Source organism: Hevea brasiliensis, chromosome 13 (genome assembly GCF_030052815.1).
Source record: "Hevea brasiliensis isolate MT/VB/25A 57/8 chromosome 13, ASM3005281v1, whole genome shotgun sequence".
Lineage (NCBI taxonomy): Eukaryota > Viridiplantae > Streptophyta > Magnoliopsida > Malpighiales > Euphorbiaceae > Hevea > Hevea brasiliensis.
Window position 1 is genome coordinate 82,701,199 of NC_079505.1, and position 21,539 is coordinate 82,722,737.

Sequence of the window (21,539 nt, forward strand, 5' to 3'; positions counted from 1 at the left end):
GATATTATTTTTAATATTTAATTGAATGACTGAAAATTATTGTTAAATAATTAAGGATTAAAACTTCAAAATACCTAGATTTATAAATAAATTAAAAATTTAAGAGGATTTATTGATTAATTACAAAACTTAATAGGTTTTAAGTAAATCAAATATCGTATGATAAAAGTATATTTGATTTTCTTAAAATACTCTTTGATTTACTTGAAAAAGATATTAAAAAATGTAGAATCAATAATCTTCAAACTCTATTTTATTATAAAATTAGATAAATCAAGATAAATTATAATTAATTTATGCATAAATCTAAACTCTGAAAAATCTTTAATTTTAATTACTCATTATTAATTTAATTTAATTACATATAATTTAAAAATTTATTTATTTTACAATTTACTTATTTTACTTAAATTTATTAATTTCATCAAATTTATTTATATTTACACTTTACTTTTATTATCATTAGCTTAAATAATTTCTTCGTTTTATAATTTGATGCTTAAACGTAAATCCACATGAGAATAATATTTAACTTAGCACTTTATTACTTGACCCTACTAATATATTTACAGGGTCAACATCATATATAAATGGCCGTTTGGAAGCATTGCACTGAATATTTTCTCTCTTCTTCAAGAGAAATTAACCTGACTCCTCACACAACGTGGATAGTTTTGACTGGAAACAAGACCAAGAGAAATTAACCTGACTCCTCACACAACGTGGATAGTTTTGACTGGAAACAAGACCAGATGGGATAAATTCATTGGATAATTCCTCATCCCAATTTATTAGAAAAATCCTCACCCGCCTTTCTGTTTTCTACTGAAGTTTATCTCAGAAAGCCTTCGCTCCAGTTCCAAACTTACAAACACAGGTTTTCTAACACAATTCTCCACAAAGGATAATACCTTTTATTAATGGCCGATCCAAGCTCTACCCAGCCCTCCTCTTCCTCCGACCCGTACGCTTCATCTCATATTTCACGCTTCTCTCTTTGTATTTGATTTCTTTTTGAGTGTTTATTTGTGCTTGTATTCTATGATGATCATTGAGTGACGAACTTTTTTAGAGCTATTTTATATGTTCTGTTCCGAAAGCTTCCAACTTTCTTTTTGGTTCTAATGATTAAACGTTAAATTTCACAGAAAATAGGAAAATTGTTTTGTTGGTTTGATGGGTTTTTGTGATTTTGTTTAAAGAAGAATATTATCTTATTTTTGTTCTAGTTTTCTGTTGATGGTATGTACTTCCTTTGACCAAACTTTGAACAAATTGAATTTGAGCTTCTATATGAAATTGTGATGTTGTCTTTTTGGGGGTCTCCAAATAATTCACTGTGATGTTGCATATTAACAAATAATAGGAAAAGCGGTAAGAAAGATTATTCAACTGCAATTTTGGAGCGAAAGAAGTCTCCCAACCGTCTTGTTGTTGACGAGGCCATTAATGATGACAATTCTGTGGTCCTTATGCATCCTGCTACCATGGAAATGCTTCAGTTTTTTCGAGGAGACACTGTGCTAATTAAGGTAATTTTTATGTCCCATCCTGGTTGACATTGTAGTGGTTTTTTACTCTCAGAATTTTGAGTCTCAATTCATCCATTTTCCTAACTCCAGGGAAAAAAGAGAAGAGACACAGTTTGTATTGTTCTTGCTGATGAACAATGTGAAGAACCAAAAATCAGAGTGAACAAAGTTGTCAGAGCTAATCTTAGAGTACGCCTTGGAGATGTGGTCTCTGTCCATCAGTGTCCGGACGTGAAGTATGGGAAGCGGGTTCACATCCTTCCAATTGATGACACTATTGAGGGTGTTACGGGCAATTTGTTTGATGCATATTTGAAACGTAAGTTCCTGTTATTGAATAGGTTCAAATTCTTTTTGTATTGTAATCCGTCTCATTTTTCAATTTAATTATGTACTTTTTTTTTTGGCTGATGTTTCTTATTTGGACAACAGCATATTTCTTGGAATCTTACCGGCCTGTGAGGAAGGGTGACCTTTTCCTGGTCAGGGGTGGTATGCGCAGTGTTGAATTTAAAGTGATTGAGACAGACCCTGGTGAATATTGTGTTGTTGCGCCAGACACTGAAATCTTCTGTGAAGGAGAGCCTATCAAGCGTGAGGATGAGGAGCGGTTGAATGAAGTGGGTTATGATGATGTTGGTGGTGTCAGGAAGCAAATGGCTCAAATTCGTGAACTTGTAGAACTTCCCCTTAGGCACCCACAGCTTTTCAAATCAATTGGTGTGAAGCCCCCAAAAGGTATTTTATTATATGGGCCTCCTGGGTCTGGAAAAACTCTGATTGCAAGAGCTGTGGCAAACGAGACTGGTGCATTCTTCTTTTTAATTAATGGCCCTGAGATAATGTCAAAGTTGGCTGGTGAGAGTGAGAGCAACTTAAGAAAGGCGTTTGAGGAAGCTGAAAAGAATGCTCCATCCATAATCTTTATAGATGAGATTGATTCTATTGCTCCAAAGAGGGAGAAGACTCAGGGTGAGGTGGAGAGGCGTATAGTATCACAACTTTTGACTTTAATGGATGGCCTAAAGAGCCGGGCACATGTGATTGTTATTGGAGCTACTAATAGGCCCAACAGCATTGACCCAGCCCTGAGGAGGTTTGGGAGATTTGATAGAGAGATTGACATTGGTGTGCCAGATGAAGTTGGACGTTTGGAAATCCTTAGAATCCATACTAAAAATATGAAACTTGCTGAAGATGTAAGTTGCTTAATGGCTACCTCTTTATATACTACATAAAGCATAAAATCTTTTGAGAATAAAGTGAACAGATGTTCAACTGATATTTTGTTTTAGGTTGATCTTGAACGAGTTGCAAAAGATACCCATGGTTATGTTGGTTCAGATCTTGCTGCCCTCTGCACAGAGGCTGCTCTTCAGTGTATTAGGGAGAAAATGGATGTTATTGACTTGGAGGATGAGACAATTGACGCTGAGGTGTTAAATTCAATGGCTGTGACCAATGAACACTTCCAGATTGCATTGGGATCTTCAAATCCGTCAGCCTTGCGAGAAACAGTGAGTACATTTAGAAATATATAGTCTGAGTTATATTTTTTCTCGTTTATCTTTTGCCCCACACAGGGAGAGGAGGTGGCATTTTAATAATATTTTGGATGTTTGGTGAAACCATGTGCTTGAAAAAGCTCATGAAAATTTAGCTTTTATTGACACTAATCATAGATGGCTTTTGAAGGAACTTGGAGCAATTTGTTCCCTACATTTATGCCAGCATGAGATTCACTTATGAGCCTCCTAAGCTGGTGTTTGTATTATGTTGGTTTCAGTTTGCTATATCCTGAATTTTCTTAGTTTCTTACTCTGCTTCACTACTGTTTGGTGGTTCTTTTTAACCTGAGAATAACAAACATATTTTCATACTTGGTAGGTTGTAGAGGTTCCTAATGTTTCATGGGATGATATTGGTGGATTGGAAAATGTTAAAAGAGAGCTTCAAGAGGTTTGTGATTTATTTCAATTCAATGTTCTCACTTATGAACAGTGTTGTATATGCGCTTCAGCCTTTCCCTTGCTTGTCCCATTATTTCTTGGACTGCTTCTTACTTTAATAAGTTTGTGGCTGCTGGCAGACTGTCCAATATCCTGTGGAACATCCTGAGAAGTTCGAGAAATTTGGCATGTCACCTTCTAAAGGTGTTCTCTTTTATGGACCCCCTGGCTGTGGTAAAACCTTACTTGCAAAAGCAATTGCTAATGAATGCCAGGCCAACTTCATTAGTGTTAAAGGTCCTGAGCTGCTGACTATGTGGTTTGGAGAGAGTGAAGCAAATGTGCGGGAAATATTTGACAAAGCACGGCAGTCTGCTCCATGTGTACTTTTCTTTGATGAACTTGATTCCATTGCAACTCAGGTATTCATGATTTTAACCTTTAGCGGATGGTGTCCTTGCAGTTGCATTGCAACATAATTTGTATTTAGAAACACTTATTCCATTGTCTTTTAGACTAATTATCAATTACTCATGCCATTTTGTGTTTGCTTCTCCCTGTTTCTAGCGTGGCAGCTCTGTCGGTGATGCTGGGGGTGCTGCAGATAGAGTACTGAACCAACTTCTGACAGAAATGGATGGGATGACAGCTAAGAAGACAGTTTTTATCATCGGGGCCACAAACAGACCTGATATCATTGATCCAGCATTGCTGAGGCCTGGTCGTTTGGACCAATTGATTTATATCCCTCTACCTGATGAAGCTTCCCGACTTCAGATATTTAAAGCATGTTTGCGCAAGTCACCTGTCTGTAGGGATGTTGACCTAGCGGCTCTTGCACGATACACTCATGGTTTCAGCGGTGCTGATATAACTGAAATTTGCCAGCGTGCTTGCAAATATGCTATTAGAGAAAATATTGAGAAGGTAATAGACTTTCCTTGGAAGTAGCTTGTTTTTGTTGCAGGTGCTGAAGTTCAATTCCTGTGAACTCATTGATTGATGAACACATGTATGCATCTGTTTGTTTCTGTGTGATTCAGTATATTAATAAATAAGTTCAGTAGTGTTTTTTTTCTCAAGTTTCTTTGCCTTCATTAAGCCTGAACTTTGCTTTTTATTTCTTGTGAAATATTTTCATCGGGTAGTTCTGCCATTGGGTCTGATAATAATCTGCTTATGTGGTCTGTGGTATTTTCATTTAACAGTTTGAGGAATGACAGGATATTGAGAGGGAGAAAAGAAAGCAAGAGAACCCTGAGGCCATGGAAGAAGATGATGTTGATGATGTCCCTGAGATAAAGGCTGCTCATTTTGAAGAATCAATGAAGTTTGCCCGCCGTAGTGTTAGCGATGCAGACATCAGGAAGTATCAGCTCTTTGCGCAGACCCTACAGCAATCTCGTGGATTTGGGACTGAATTTAGGTTTTCAGATCGTACTGAGAATGCTGCAGCTGGAGGGGCTTCAGATCCATTTGCATCAGCAACCGCTGCTGGAGATGATGATGATCTGTATAGCTAAACCGAAGGTTGAAGAGCTGGTGTTTGTTATGTAACTTCTGGTGCTACACAACAATATAGACAATAACATATCACAGATGTCCTGCTGAAGAATTTCACTTGTTTTGTTTTATGAGTTTTGCCGGATATGTAAGAATTTTACAACCACAGAATGTTGAATGGATCTTTGATCTTGGTAATGAGGTGAAAGAAAAGGCCTTTGTTTTTATTGTTATCATCTTGACGTTTGTCCAGCTGCTGCTGCTGCTGGTATACAATTTTTAATCTAATACTATAATAACAATACTACTTTAATTGGGGTTCGATCATATGTATTTGCTCCAGTAAAATTAAATGCCGGGAAATTCGACTATAATTATGAATACTTTAAAAATTATGATTTTTTTTTATCCAATAAGTTTTTATCAAACAAATGGGTCACGTTCTTCCTTCTTGGCTCTCATGACCTCTCTCTCCTTTTTTGTGTTGTGGTCCAAAGGCTGTTGCTTACTGCAACTTTATAGCTGCAATCTCTTGTTTTATCTGTGTACTTATTAGATGTGACCTTGATGGAGAAGAGCTCTGTTCAGGCTTCACAATTGTTTTGGATATTTTCCAATGGGGTTGCCTTCTCGTGTGTGCTCACATTTACTTGCATCATTGAGCGTCTTTGTTTAGTTATTTCATTTTTCCTCGAAGCACGCTCTTAATTCAATATTAATGGACAGATCAATTGCTAATGCTTTGTTTTTAGCATACCATTTTCTTTTCTTTTTTTTTTCAACAATACATATATTTATTTTGAGCCAAATAATAAACAGAGGTGAAAGTAATGTGAGGTGGAAAGTGGGGGCATTATTTAAAGCAGTGGCCAGTAAGGGTAGGGTCACATACGACAGAACACAAGATTAATAAGTTAGTCCTTTATTATTATTTTTTTTTTGAAAAATTGTTAGTCCTTCAGATCTAACAACTGACATTTGGTGATTAATTTCGCAGTTTGGAATTTCGATTTAAGGTCCAACAACAAGGCTAGAAATCTCCCCTAGATCTCGATCTCACGTTTGAGAGGGGCCCACTACGTTTTCAGCTAACGTACTTTTTTGTGTTGCTCTATTTGCATGTGCATCACGTGATCAAGGACACTAAAGCGTTTTTTTTTTTTTTTTTTTCGGTCAAGTCAAGGACACTAAAGCTAAGTTTCATCAATCAAAGACCATCCACCCATAGTGGGACTTCCGGTTTAACTATAAGCCTACTATTCTCGCTCTCTCTTTGTTTTTGAATGTTGGTTTCGGATACATGCTGAAATTTTCTGGTGAATTCTAGGTGGGTTTTGCCCAAGGTTCTTTTTTCTGTCTCCTCTCTGACTAATTGCAAAGAAATTACTTTATTCAAATAATTTAATCTTTAATGCTAATATTTCAGATTAATTTAAAATAAAAATAATACGTCCTTTATTATGTTTTGAGTGTTCCTCCTTAGTTATTTTTAGAGGTAAATTAAATTTAATCTATTTTTTAAAATTTATATAAAAAAATTTTTAATTAATATTAAGCTTGTCATGAATATTTTACACTACAAAACAACATTTATATAATTGTGCCGTGGAGGTGGAGCTGGAAAAGTTAAGAAAATGAAGTTTGGAAGAAAAATCAACCGTAAATTAGAGACTTGAAGATTAGAAGTTGAGGGGTGGGGTTGGGGGGCCACCCAGACAATACAGTATTGATCTGACATTGAAAGAACAATTTGGATAGTTATTGTTGCTTGTTTTTGTGTGTCATAATTCTAGTTTGTTATCTTTCTCTCGTTCACGTGGTGGGGAACATTTGATGGTAACGTGAAAGCCCAAGGGAGCTAAAGCTTAGCTTAAACCTCCCTCCACCGTGGGACGACAAATCTTCACAGAAATAATGTTAAAAAGACTCCCCGTTGAAGCAAACTTAGGCCCACTTCATTTTATTTATCAAATTATTGATCCCCTTATTGGCATTGCATACCTCAACATTGTTTTAGAGGGGGGAAAAATTAATTGACCTCATTCAAGTCCGTTAATTATATATACTTGATTTTTCCAAAGCTAGGATCATCAAAAACACCCTAATGGCTGGCTAATTAACATCTTTATGTACCCTAACCTATTGAGATCTCTTGTACAAGGATATTGCTATTGATTTTTGGAAGCATAACTAGCCGAGGAAGACGAGTAAGCAAGTGAACAATGAGAAGAGTTTTGAAGCAGCAACAGCTGAGCCGGGGTCACTGAGGACGATGAATACGACGGGGTAGTTTCTGTGGCTTTTGTGGAGTTATTGGTGGTCGGCTTGTGGGCCTCGCTCCCTACTGCAGGCTCGTGTCGAATTTCTTTCAATAATACTGCTACATCTTTCATTGTCGGGCGATCCTCTGCGCGATTGCTCGTGCAAAGGAGAGAGATTCCCAGTGCTTGAAGCATTTCTTGTATTTGTGTATCCGGGTGGCCTTGTAGTTTTTGATCAAGAATCTCCACTGGGTCCTTCTTACTCTTCAGCTGCTCTCTCACCCATTGGATCACATGTTGGCCCTCAGGGAATGATGGATCCACTGGCTTTTTTCCTGTTATCATCTCCAAAAGCACTACTCCATAGCTATAAACATCGCTCTTCTCCGTGATTTTCAGCATGCATGCATATTCTGCAAGTTTCAAACCATTTTTGTAAGCATGCAACACACAAGACGACAATTAAATGTAATACCCATTTTAAACTCTTAATTAGCACAAAAAAACCCGTCTTGGTTAAGTCTCCAACAATCTAATCACCCCATTTGTCTCATCCCCTACATGATATTCAGATAGAAAGCGACTCCAACTTCCCTCAGATACGCTACTACTTAATTCAGGTTCTGAAATGGGGATTTCATGCTAATCCAAATCTAATTAATTAGAAAATGAAAATGAAAACTCACCAGGTGCCATGTAACCATAGGACCCTGCAAATTGTGGGTTCGCCGAGAACGAACCCTGCTCATCTTCAACCAGCCTAGCCAACCCGAAATCTGCTAAACACGCCTCGTATCTGTCTCCAAGTAAAATATTATGGGCTTTCACATCCCGGTGCAAGATCGCCGGTACGCAGTCATGATGTAAATAGGCTAATCCCTCCGCCACGCCCAATGCTATCTTGAACCTTGTCTCCCACTCTATTAGTCCAACACTTCCTTCATGTAACAATTCTCCTAATGTGCCATTACTCAAGTAATCATAAAACAGTAATTTCGTTTTCCGATTAGCTCCCCACCCCAATAACCGTACGATATTTCGGTGTCGAATTCTCGCTAATGTCGCAATCTCGGATGAAAATGATGCTGCCGCGATTTTCTCTGCTGACTTGAATCTTTTAACGGCCACCGTCGTACCGGACGGGAGGGTCACCTTATAAACGACGCCGGATCTCCCGCGTCCTATGACATTGTCGGCTGTCAAGGATCGTGCCACGTCTTCAATTGACAAGTCGAGTTTCTGGTATAAAGTCACCTCCCATGGTGGGCCCATCTCAATGTCGGTATCGCTGTTGAGATCGTAATCGCGGGACCCGTGACGTCGTTTTTTGCCCGCAAGGATAATATAGAGCGCCGCCAGTAGGAGCGCACATGCGGTGCAAAGTAGCACCACCATAGCCACACGCGCCGCCGTCACGTGTTTCATGCGCTTGCCATTAGCACTGGTGCACTGATTGCCGGGGAAGCATAACTCGGGGTTGCCGGAGAGGACGCTGAGGGGTAGCTTCGAGAAGAATGGTGTGTCCGGTACTAGCCCTGACAAATTATTGTGCGAGACATTGAGAACGACGAGATTTTGCAGGTTTGCGAGATACCTCAGATCGCCGGAGAGCTGGTTGTGAGAGAGATCCAGGATCCCAAGCTTATCTAACTCCGTGAACTCTTCCGGAATCTCACCAGTGAGTTGGTTACAGCTCAGATTCAATGCAATTTCCAGCGATGGAATCTTTGCCACGCTCGACGGAATATTACCTGAGAGCTGGTTGCTGCTCAGGTCCAATAACTGTAGCTTGGAGCAGGAACCAAGTTGATTCGGAATCGATCCTGAGAACCGATTCTTGGCCAGAATGAGTTTGGTGAGTGAATGCAGCGAGCCAAGACTTGGACTCAAAGTGCCGTCGATCAGGTTATCAGAAAAATCAACTAATTGCAGTGAAACAAGTTCGCTTAAACTTTGTGGCAAGTTACCAGAAATAGAATTTGAATGCAAATCCAAGAACGTGAGATTCTGACAACCAGAGAATTCCTCTGGTGTAACTCCGGTGAGACGATTGGATCCGAGATCCAAAAAGTTCAAGTTCTTCAAGTTTCCAATCTGCGGTGGAATTGATCCAGTGAGCTTATTGTCGTTGGCCCTAAATCGAATGAGCGAGGAGCAATTCCCAATATCGGGCGGAATTTCACCGGAAAGATTGTTGGAGAGGAGCAACAGTTTGTTGAGTTGCTTAAGCTGAAATATTCCCTTGGGAATGGGGCCCATAAGGCCGTTTTGAGACAAATCGATAGCCTCCAAATTGTGACAGTTGGAAAGGGTAGTTGGTATATTGCCCTCAAGCTTGTTCTGCCACAGGAACAACAGCGTCAGATTTGATAAGTTACCCAATTCAGGAGGAATTGCACCGGTGATCTGATTGTTGTCGAGCTCTATGTGTGTGATCTTCTGGCAGTTTCCCAGCAGATTGGGGATTTCGCCGGAGATTTGATTGACACTTAGTTGAAGTTCTTGGAGTTCAGTTAAATTGCCAAATGATTGAGGTATAGCTCCGGTTAGTGAATTCATGGATATATCGATGACCAGCATTTGGTTGCAGTTTCCTAGCTCTGGAGGGATGATGCCAACAAGGTTGTTCTGCCAGAGCAATAGGTTTTTCAGATTTGGGAGATTGCCTAATGTGTTTGGAATGGATCCGGTGAGAGAGTTTTCATAAAGATAGATGTTTTCCAGTTGGGTGCAGTAGCCGAGTTCTGGAGGGATTTGGCCAGAAAGGAGGGAAGTATAGATGGCAATGGTTTGGAGTTTCTTTAAGAGGCCCAGACTTGGGGGGAGAAAACCTGATATGCTTGTTTCTGCGAGCCCTAGCAGCACCAAGTTGCTGCAGTTGCCAATTTCTTGAGGCAATGGGCCTTCAAGATTCTTGTTGCCACCTGCTCTAATTACTTGAAGATTCTTTAACTTGCCTATGTTGTATGATAGGCCACCACTAAGTTGGTTGTCATAGAGGATGAGCCATTTCAATCTTGTCAGATTTCCGATTTCGGCTGGAATTGAGCCTTCAAGTTTATTGGAGTTGAGATATAGTTCTTCAAGCTTGAGCAAGTTGCAGAGCTCACTTGGGATTTCACCTGTTAAGGCATTGTCGCTCAAGTCCAAGCTTGTCAACAGGGAAAGACCTCCAATCTCTTTTGGGATGGAACCAGTAAGGTTGGTTCCGGATAAAATGAGCTTGTTCAAGGAAAACAGTGAGGTGAAATTGGAGGGCACGTTTCCAAACAAATCCACATACCTCAATTCCAATGCCACCACTTGATTGTTAAAATTGCAAATGACTCCAAACCATTCGCAGGGAGTTTCATCGGTAGCCTCCCAATTACTCAAGACCTCAGGCAATCCGTTGAAGCATGTCTTCCATGAGAGAAGAGTTTGGCCTTGTTGATTAACGGCGAAAGTTGCAAAAGGAAAAGGAAATAGGAGGACAAAAGAGAGGATGGAGAAGGAGAAGAAGGTCCATGGATTTACAGGCATTACAGCTATGCTACGAACTCCAATGAAAGGAACAGAAAGAAAGGTTTGAGCCTAGGGAGTGACAATGGGAGAAACCAAATCATGTCTTGCGGGCTATATGTTTTGTCAAATTTGTATAAAATAGAAGTGCATTGTATAAACAAATTGAAAGAAACCCATAATCTCGGGATCCAAGAAACAGCTAGGCCATGATGTTTGTGCAGAGATTAATGGAATTTTAGATGGGTGTTTTAGGCATTTGCTTCTGGTGGAGAGGTGGGGAGGGAGGATAACTGTATTTTAATTTGAATGGGTGGGTGAGTGAGTGAGTGAGTGACTTTGTCTATAGTTTTTTAGTATAAGCTTTTTATCTTTTTATCTGTGGCCTTGGACTAAATTATCATTCATTTTCTCTTTGAAAAATCATTATTATTATTATTATTATTATTATTTCGCTTTCTTCAAACAAAACAGATGCCAGTTGCATCATATTTGTCCAGTAGGAGTTGAGTTGAGGAGTCTGACTCAGCTTTGTCTCGAGTAGAGTTGGATAAGCCTGGATTGCAAGCATTAATACAAATAAATTACTCGCGTATTTATGTAATTAAATCAATTTGGGTGTTTTGTATTAGAATTCTCTGTTAAAATACTTGGCTTGAAAATGAAAGCGAAAATTTTACCCAAATGGGAAATATAATGAAATGAAAATGATGGACAAACTTACTTGAGGTAGCATGACCTGGTTGTTGAACCAATAATTTATTTAATTACAATTTTCTCTTCCATATTGCAGTTCAAAGTAAATATTCCAAACGGCTACTTGCTCATTAAAATTATGTCCAAAACCACACTTTTAAATTAAAGCTGCATAAAATGGAAAGCTGCATGTAAAAGAGCAGCCAAAAATCTGGTGCAGGGTTATATATATATATATAAGATCTAGATCTAAACCAGAATTAGAAAAATATGGAAAAATAAAAACAAATTATTAATATAAATCGTCAGATCTATGACATATGGGTCATTATTTATAGTATGCATGAAATCATATATCAAATTCAAAACAAGATTAATAGCTATATTCATGACAATATATTTTTATTTAATGGAGTCTGGCTAATAAGTTAAATAATAATTAATGGTCTGTAAAATGAAAGATACCTCTTTTCTTTTGTATGATTAATCTCAAAAAATAAGTCATTTATATACATTTGATCATAGCCTGCGAGCCACAAAATCAGAAACCCTTTTCATAAAGAAATCTGGGCACAGCAGGGTTTCTAATAATAGGAAATAAAAAGGAAGAAGAAGAAGGTATCTCGAGTTGAGTGAGAGGAAAGGCAAGAGTAATTATCATTTGGTTTAGGGTTTAATTAGTTGAAAATGCATAAATTGGGAGCCTCGTGACCATGTTGTGGAATGATATTATTTTAGTGAAACTATCTTACAATTCTGTCTACTAAGAATCTAAGCATATGGCAGCACATGATAGAAAGAAAGAGAGAGATAGTTTTTTAATTAAGAGGCCAAACCAGCAGCCATAGACAGCCCCTCAATCTCATCAGTAAAAAATCTTTTTTTTCAATGGCTGAGAAGAAGAAGAAGAAGAAAACACGCACAGCCCATTAAAGAGTAGACTAGCCCCCTGCCAGGCATGCACCAGCTTCATGCACATTTCTCCTTCCCATCCACATCATCATCATTACTTGTAATGCTAATAAGAAATGTTGTTCCTTTGATTTTTAAAAATAAATTAATTTCTGAAATATTAATGACGTTGCAATTCCTCATCTGGTGCTGGTGCCTTTTCTTTTCATGATACTGGGAAGGAAAATATATATATATATATATATATATATATATATATATATATATATATATATATATGTATAAAGATCAGAATATTTATAGACCTAATGAGTAAGGCATTTACAATATGAATTCATTCCATGATCATCAAGTGATGTCACCTTTTTATCCGATAAACCTAGTGAAATGACCTGAAATCGACTTCATCTCCTTTCTCATAATTCATTACAGACATATATCTTTAAGGGAAAGAGACTATACTTCTAATGCCACACCTTCTAGATAATTTCTTTGCTTTTCTTTTCATTTTCAAGTAAATATGGTTAGATAATTAGGTTACTGGTTATGAATATTGATTTTAATGAGCTTATTATTTTGGTTTATTCCATCAAAAGGTTTTATAGAGCTTGATCCTAGTTGAAAACCTGAAATTGAGAGGACAGGCATGCAATCAAGTGATTGCTAAAAGGTTAATTCCATCAATTTAATTATACCTACTGTCAATGTCTAAGGATAAGACCCCAATATCTCAAAATTATGTGGATTTTTTTTAATTAGTGGAAATTAATGGTGAGATAATCATCCGTTAGAAATTGGGTAAATGTCATAAATAGTTAGGAATTTTCTCCTTTACATGTTTGTCCCCTTCCCATGACAATATCAACATCTTCACATATTTACCTCCAAATTGGAAGTTAAGATTGAACATCATGGAAACTTATGATGTTTTGTCGCATTTTAAGTTTATCACTTGTTATGTTCTCAATTTTTATGTGGATAACCCAATATTTTTATTTATTTATTTATTTTAACTAGTTAAAAATAATTTAATATAATTATCTAAAAAAATAATATTTTATTAGATGGCCTGCTTATTTATTTTTATAGATATATTATTTTTGAAATTAAATATATATCTATAATCTGAACAACCCAGTTCAATAATAACTCTTATCCCATTCTACACCTAATGGAACTATTGAAATATATATACCATAATCAACTCTTTCTGCTAAACTTTGCTCTCAAAGCCTGTTTATCATCTCATTTTTCTACAAAATACTCTCAACAGGTATTTTTATCTCAACAGGTATTTTTATCATCTTTTATACGCAGATAATCCATAAATTCTTACTTCTCTATTCATCACCTTGGATTCTATTTTCAAAGAGATTCGAATATTCTATCTGTCAGCTGAAATTGTCTCTCTTTCATTGAATATAACTATTGTCTTGGAGATTTCAGGTGAGCAGTAACTATAGTACATGACACCATTTTAGTCCCTTTTAAAATTTTTTAGCATTAAATTTGTTATTAAATGAAATTTTAAATCAATATTTTAACAAATATTTTACATGTGATTTTCTAGAGTTTTATTTTATTATTGAATTTTATTCTGATTTTGATTAAATAATTGATTTTGTCAATTATCTTTGCATTAGAGCCATTAGGATTCCGGGAACAGGCCTTTAAGGTCTTTACATTGATTAATATCTGACTAAAAAATTTATCGATGTGTTACACTGAATTTATTCGAGATTGATTTGATTTTATTGACTCTCTGAAATTATTGAAATAAACATTTGGAATTGCACTATCAATTATTATTTGCTATCTGAAATTTTTTTATTGATTTTGATCGATTTGTACAAATTGATTTTCTGTTTTGAATTGGTACATGCGCCCAGTATCTGTATCTGTTATCTGGCCCCACCGTGTGAACTATCATGGTATTAGATTGCATTCTTGAGTCATGCATCATTGCAATTTATGGTTTGCATTAGTATCATATGCATTGATATCTGTGAAGGAGGAAGAATGTATCTAATATCTGGTAGCGCGCTTACCATTTGACCTTTGGTGATGTGGGGTATCATCACCCTGGTGTACTGTACCATAAAATTTTATTGCAATTTTTGAGTCATGCATCATTGCAATTTATAGTTTGCATTAGTATCATATGCATTGATATCTGTGAAGGAGGAAGAATGTATCTAATATCTGGTAGCGCGCTTACCATTTGACCTTTGGTAATGTGGGGTATCATCACCCTGGTGTACTGTACCATAAAATTTTATTGAATTAATTTCTTTTACATATATATTTTATGAAATTATTTTATTAATGATTTTGATAGCATGAGCATGATTTTATTGAATAGAAAATTTATTGTGAAATTAATCAAGTGTCTGTATGTTCCTATTCCTTTGTGTGCTATAATTATCATTCACTGATCATTAGCTCAAACCATGTTTTCTCTGTCTGTTATTTATTTCAGATCAGTAGAATTCTGCAACTGATTCAAATATTCTGTCCATTTTCTGCAGAAGGACAATCTTTGATTTATTCTCATGGTATGCCAAAATTCATGTTTTATCGGGCTAATAATTAGTTTGTTTATTAAATAGTTTAAGTTTTCATTTGAAATCTGTAGAGACTTCACAGTTTATTTATGGGATATTTATGATGTTTATTCAGTATTTTATTTATTTGGATTTTGTATATTTTTTTGAGATTAGTAAGTGACAATATATTTATTCAAGATATTCTGATAAGGTTTACATGATTTAAGAATACTTAAATTATGCGCCAGTCAATGCTCAGAATTTTGGGTCGTGACAAAGTTGGTATCAGAGCCGCTTCTTAGAGCGATTTCTCCCTCCTAGTGTTTAAGAGGCTAAGGCTTTGGAGTTTGAAACCTTGAAGCAAGGCAACATGACAGTTATAGAGTATGAGATGAAGTTTACCAAATTATCTCGCTTTGGTAAACACTTGATTCCAAAGGCTCACAGGTTTAAAAGGGGCTTACGAGACAGGCTAATTGATCGTGTAGCTTCTTTACGAATACGTAAATATGAGGAGGTGGTTGATCGGGCTAGACAGATGGAGATGTATAATGATGAACGTTGGACTGGTTAGCCACTTATCATATTTTATTGGATTGTCATAATAAAGTTGTGTTCTTTAAAATTCCTGGGGAGATAGAATTTCAATTTCAGGGAGATCGTAGTATAGCATCTAATAATCTTATCTCAATAGTGAGTGCCGGGCAATTATTGCGAAAGAGGTATAAGGGTATCTAGCTTATGTTAGAGACATTCAGCCAAAAGGTGTAGGTTTGTAAAATGTTACAGTGGTTAAAGAGTTCCCTGATGTGTTTCCAGAAGATTTATCAGGTTTACCCTCTGAGCGAGAGGTAGAGTTTAGTATAGACTTAGTTCCTGAAACTGAGCCCATATCTATGCCAACTTATAGTATGACACTTGTAGAACTTAAGGAGTTGAACGAGCAATTAGAAGACTTACTAGATAAGGGGTTTATTCATCCTAGTGTTTCTCCATAGGGTGCTCCTGTGTTATTTGTGCGGAAGAAGGATGGGTCTTTGAGAATGTACATTGATTACAGGCAATTGAATAAGGTGACAGTGCGTAATAAGTATCCTCTTCCATGCATAGATGACCTGTTTGACCAACTTCAAGGTGCAAAGTGCTTTTTCAAGATTGATCTTCGATCTGGGTATCATCAATTGAGGGTCAAGAAAGAAGACATACTCAAGACTACCTTTAGGACTAGGTATGGACACTATGAATTTCTTGTAATGCCTTTTGGACTGACCAATACTCCAGCCGCTTTTATGGATCTCATGAATGGAGTTTTCAAACCTTTCTTAGATCAGTTTGTTATAGTGTTCATTGATGACATTCTAGTGTACTCAAAGAGTAAGGAGGAGCATGAGCAATATTTGAGAATTATCCTTCAGACCTTATGAGAACATAAGCTATATGCCAAGTTCTCAAAATGTGAGTTCTGGTTAGATAGTGTAGCTTTTCTACGCCATACAGTGTCTAAGGATGGGGTGTATGTTGAGACAGTGCTTCATTGGCCTAGACCCACAACTGTGTCAAAGATTCATAGTTTCTTGGGTTTAGCAAGGTATTATAGATGATTTGTTCAAGACTTCTCTCATATTGCAGCACCTTTAACTAAATTGACATAGAAGAATGTGAAATTTCAGTGGCATGATGCTTGTTAAAAAGTTTTCAAGAGCTTAAGAATCATTTAACTACAGCACCAATGTTAGCCCTTCCATCTAGATCAGGGGGTTATGCAGTGTATTGTGATGCTTCTAGGATTGGTTTAGGATGTGTTTTGATGTAGCATGGATGGGTTATTGCATATGCTTCTCGTCAGTTGAAAAGGCACGAGCAGAATTATCCAACTCATGATTTGGAAATGGCTGTAGTAATTTTTACTTTGAAAATCTGGAGGCATTATTTGTATGGTGAGACTTGTGAAATCTTCACCGACCACAAAAGTCTCAAATACATCTTTGACTAACGTGATCTTAATCTTAGGCAAAGGAGATGGGTAGAATTGCTGAAGGATTATGATTGCACCATGCAATATCACCCTATAAAAGCTAATGTGGTGGCTGATGCTCTAAGCAGGAAGTCTTCTGGTAGTTTAGCCTATATATCTACCAAGAGGAGGCCTCTGATTAGTCAATTACATGAGTTATTAGATCATGGAGTAGAGTTTGAAATCGTAGCTGGATTATTCTTAGCACATTTTCGAGTTAGGCCTATCTTGATTGATCGAATTAAGGCTACTCATAAGAAGGATTCTCAGTTTTGTGAGATTATAGATAGTATTCATCAAGGCCAAGCTCAAGGGTTCAAGTTAAATAATTATGGCGTTCTTTATTATGGCACTAGACTTTGTATCCCCAATGTTGATGAGTTGAGAAGAGAAATCATGGAGGAGGCACGCCATTCTGCTTACACAGTACACCCAGGTTCAACTAAGATGTACCGTGATTTAAGGGAGCATTATTGGTGGGGTGGCATGAAGAGGGATGTTGCAGACTTTGTTGCTAAATGTTTGACTTGTCAATAGGTTAAGGCAGAACATCAGAGACCATCTGGGTTACTTCAGCCGTTGCTTATTCCCGAGTGGAAGTGGGAGCACATTGCTATAGACTTTGTTGTGGGTTTACCTAGTACACGAGATGGTTACAATGCAATCTGAGTGATAGTGGACAAATTGACAAAATCTGCTCATTTCCTTCCTGTGAAGCCTACATATGACTTTGCTAAACTTGCACAGTTGTATATAAATAAGATTGTTAGTCTTCATGATGTTTTAGTTTCCATTGTCTCTGATCATGGTACTTAGTTTACTTCTCGATTTTGGAAAAAATTTCAAGAAGCTTTGGGAATACGAGTAGACTTTAGTACTGCTTTTCACCCTCAGACATATGGACAGTTAGAAAGGACCATACGGATGTTGGAAGACATGCTTCGTGCATGTGTTATGGATTTTGGTGGCTATTGGGATCATTATTTGCCTTTAGTGAAGTTTGCTTATAATAATAGTTATCAGGCAAGTATAGAGATGGCTCCACACGAGGCATTATATGGTCGAAGGTGTAGGTCACCAATTTGTTGGGATAAAGTTGGAGAAAGAAGGCTTACTAGACCAGAGTTGATACAGTTAACTTCAGAGAAAGTATGGTTGATTCGTAATAGACTTTTGACTTCTCATAGTCGACAGAGAAGTTATGCTAACCTTAAGCGTAAAGATGTAGAGTTTATAGTTGGTAATTATATATTTCTGAGAGTTTCTCCTATGAAAGGAATCATGAGGTTTGGGAAGAAAGGGAAGCTTAGCTCTAGTTTTGTGGGTCCATTTGAAATTTTGGAGAGAATTGGAGCAGTTGCTTACTGTTTAGCCCTTCCAACTGGTTTTGCGCATGTACATCCAGTTGTCCATATTTTTATGCTTAGGAAGTATGTACCAGATCCATCCCATATTTTGCAACCTCATACCATACAATTTAAGGATGATATGTCAAACGAGGAGCAACCAGTAAAGATTTTAGATCAACAAATTAGGAAACTCCGGTCTAAAGAAGTAGCTTTGGTCAAAGTCTTGTGGCATAATCACTCAAGTAGTGAGGCCACATGGGAGGCAAAATCTCAAATGTGAGCCAAATATCCTCACTTATTTGATTCTTCAGGTTAGAATTTTGTCTATTTAAATTCGGGGATCGAATTTCTTTTAAGGAGGGAAGTATGTGGAAACCCAATATTTTATCTATTTATTTATTTATTTTAATTAGCTAACAATAATTTAATATAATTATTTTAAAAAAAAGAATATTTTATTGGATAGCCTGCTTATTTATTTTTATAGATATATTATTTTTGAAATTAAATATATATTTGTAATCTGAATAACTCAGTTCAATAATAACTCAGTTCAATAATAATTATTATTCCATTCTATACCTAATGAAACTCTTGAAATATATATACCCTAATCAACTCTTTCTTATAAACTTTGCTCTCAAAGCCTATTTATTATCTCCTTTTTCTATCAAATACTCTCAACAGGTATTTTCATCATATTTTATTATTGTTATATATGTGTGTGTGTATATATATATATATATATATATATATATATTTACGATTTATAATTTGATGTGCACAGATAATCCATAAATTATTACTTCTCTATTCGTCACCTTGGATTCTATTTTCAAGGACATTTGAATATTCAATCTATCAACTGAAATTGTCTCTCTTTCGTTGAATATAACTATTGTCTTGGAGGTTTCAGATAAATGATAATTATAGTACACAGCACCGTTTTAGTCCCTTTTAAAATTTCTTAGCATTAAATTTGTTATTAAATGAAAATTTAAATCAATATTTTAATAATTATTTTACATGCGATTTTTTTGAGTTTTATTTTATTATTAAATTTTATTCCGATTTTGATTAAATAATTGATTTTATCAATTATCTCTACATTAGAGCTATTAGAATTCTGGAAACAGACATTTAATGTCTTTATATTGATTGATATCTGACTATAAAATTTATCAATGTGTTACACTGAATTTATTCGAGATTGATTTGATCTTATTGACACTCTAAAATTATTGAAATAAACTGTTGAAATTACACTATCAGTTATTATTTGCTATCTGAAAATTTTTTATTAATTTTGATAGATTTGTATAAATTGATTTTCTATTTTGAATTGGTACATGTGTCCAGTATCTGTATCTGTTATCTAGCTACACCGTGTGGACTATCACGGTATTAGATTGCATTGTTGAGTCATGTATCATTGTAATTTATGGTTTGTATTAGTATCATATGCATTGATATCTGTGAAGAAGGATGAAGGTATTTAATATCTGGTAGCACGTTACCATCTGGCATTTGGTGATGTGAGGTATCATCACCTTGGTGTACTGTGTACTGTACCATAAAATTTTATTGAATTAATTTATTTTACATATATATTTTATAAAATTATTTTATTAATGATTTTGATAGCATGAGCATGATTTTATTGAATAGAAAATTTATTGTGAAATTAATCAAGCGTCTATTTGTTCCTATTCTGTTATGTACTACAATTATCATTCACTGAGCATTAGCTCAAACCACGTTTTCTCTATCTGTTATCTGTTTCAGATCAGTAGAATTATGCAGCTGATTCAAATATTCAGTCTATTTTCTGGAGAAGGACAATCTTTGATTTGTTCTCATGATATGCCCAAATTCATGTTTAATCAGGCTAATAATTAGTTTAGTTTATTAACAGTTTACGTTTTTATTTGAAATCTGTAGAAACTCTGCAGTTTACTTATGAGACATTTATGATGTTTATTTAGTATTTTGTTTATTTGGATTTTGTCTATTTTTTTGAGATTAATAAGTGACAATATATTTATTCAATATACTCTGATAAGACTTGTATGATTTAAGAATACTCAAATTATGCGCTGATTACGGCTTAGAATTTTAGATAGTGACACTTTCACTGCTCATTAGATGGACATATTCCATATAAAACAACATGCAGTGCAGATATTTAGTAAAAAATTGAGAAATCGAGTAAGTAATATGTCTCTAGCTACTGAATCAAGCAGGATTAAATGATTGTGGGTAAGATATTCTCATCGTGGTCATGAAACATTACTTTTGCTTTTATTAATTTTCTCTAAATAATTCCAGACAAAAATGAATCCAAGTGATGTAAGAAATAATTCATGTCAAATATTCTTCAATTATTTCATTCTATTTGTATTGATGCTAGTGGGGTGGGGAGCAGTCAGATTCAAAGGCAAGTGAGGTGTATTATTATCTTCATACATAGTACCACATTGTTTTTCTTTTAAATATTTTATTTCCCAAAAAGAAATGAAATTATTGGTTTCCATGTTTAAAAAATCATACTAAATTGACCCCAAAAAAAGAATTAATTCGAAACATATTAATTTCTCATTGAATTCCTTTTCAAACCAGACAGATTCCCAAATCATGAAGAAGATCGATCATCAAACCACTACATAGTTAAATTATTTCATGGATACATAAGCTTTTTGACCACATATATACAATTGCATCAATATTAATTAGCTAGAAGGATATAATAAAAGCAACAATATTCTATATGGTTTCGTTTAATTATATCCCAATTATTAGCCATTCGTGTTCCTAATATTTTCTTATATGTTTGATTTTCTTTTAATTAACTATTAATTAAAGTATTTAGGTGAAGGAATGGACCGACCAACCCAAAAGATACAAATGGGTGGTAAATGTAATCACACAATATATAATTAAATATTATCAATTGCTTGCTTTGATGGTTTACTAAGCCTTTTGTGTTGTTTTTGTAGCTGGAAATTGGTCTCTTTTTACCTTCAAATTAATATTTTTTAATTTTAGCACCACTCTCTTGGAATGTTCTTCCCTTCTTTCCATGCTACTCCGCCTAATTAACTTTCCCTCTTTCGGCTCTAAAGACCTAATCTATTTTAATTTTATATTTTATTTTTTCGCCCCTTTTCTTCGCCCCCGGGATGAAGCTGCTTTTTTAATAAAAATATTATTTTAAATATTATTAAAAAAAATAATTTTATTATTTTAATATTTTTATAATTAAAATTTATTTAATTT

At 35.5% G+C, this 21,539-nt stretch overlaps 2 protein-coding genes across 2 annotated transcripts; one reads left to right on the plus strand and one right to left on the minus strand.

Moving 5' to 3' along the window:
• The first annotated feature begins 796 nt into the window (after window positions 1-796).
• On the plus strand, window positions 797-5,211 carry LOC110664757 (cell division cycle protein 48 homolog). Its single transcript, XM_021824597.2, has 9 exons — window positions 797-964; window positions 1,367-1,532; window positions 1,623-1,851; window positions 1,965-2,731; window positions 2,828-3,049; window positions 3,420-3,491; window positions 3,622-3,903; window positions 4,049-4,408; window positions 4,705-5,211. The coding sequence occupies exons 1-9, from the start codon at window positions 921-923 to the stop codon at window positions 5,002-5,004; spliced, it is 2,442 nt and encodes an 813-aa protein (XP_021680289.2). The 5' UTR covers window positions 797-920; the 3' UTR covers window positions 5,005-5,211.
• Window positions 5,212-6,995: 1,784 nt separating this feature from the next.
• Window positions 6,996-11,131, minus strand: LOC110664758 (leucine-rich repeat receptor-like serine/threonine-protein kinase RGI4). The gene is made up of 2 exons (XM_021824598.2): window positions 7,932-11,131; window positions 6,996-7,658 (listed from the first exon to the last, which is right to left on the minus strand). The coding sequence occupies exons 1-2, from the start codon at window positions 10,765-10,767 to the stop codon at window positions 7,153-7,155; spliced, it is 3,342 nt and encodes a 1,113-aa protein (XP_021680290.2). The 5' UTR covers window positions 10,768-11,131; the 3' UTR covers window positions 6,996-7,152.
• Window positions 11,132-21,539: the final 10,408 nt, after the last annotated feature.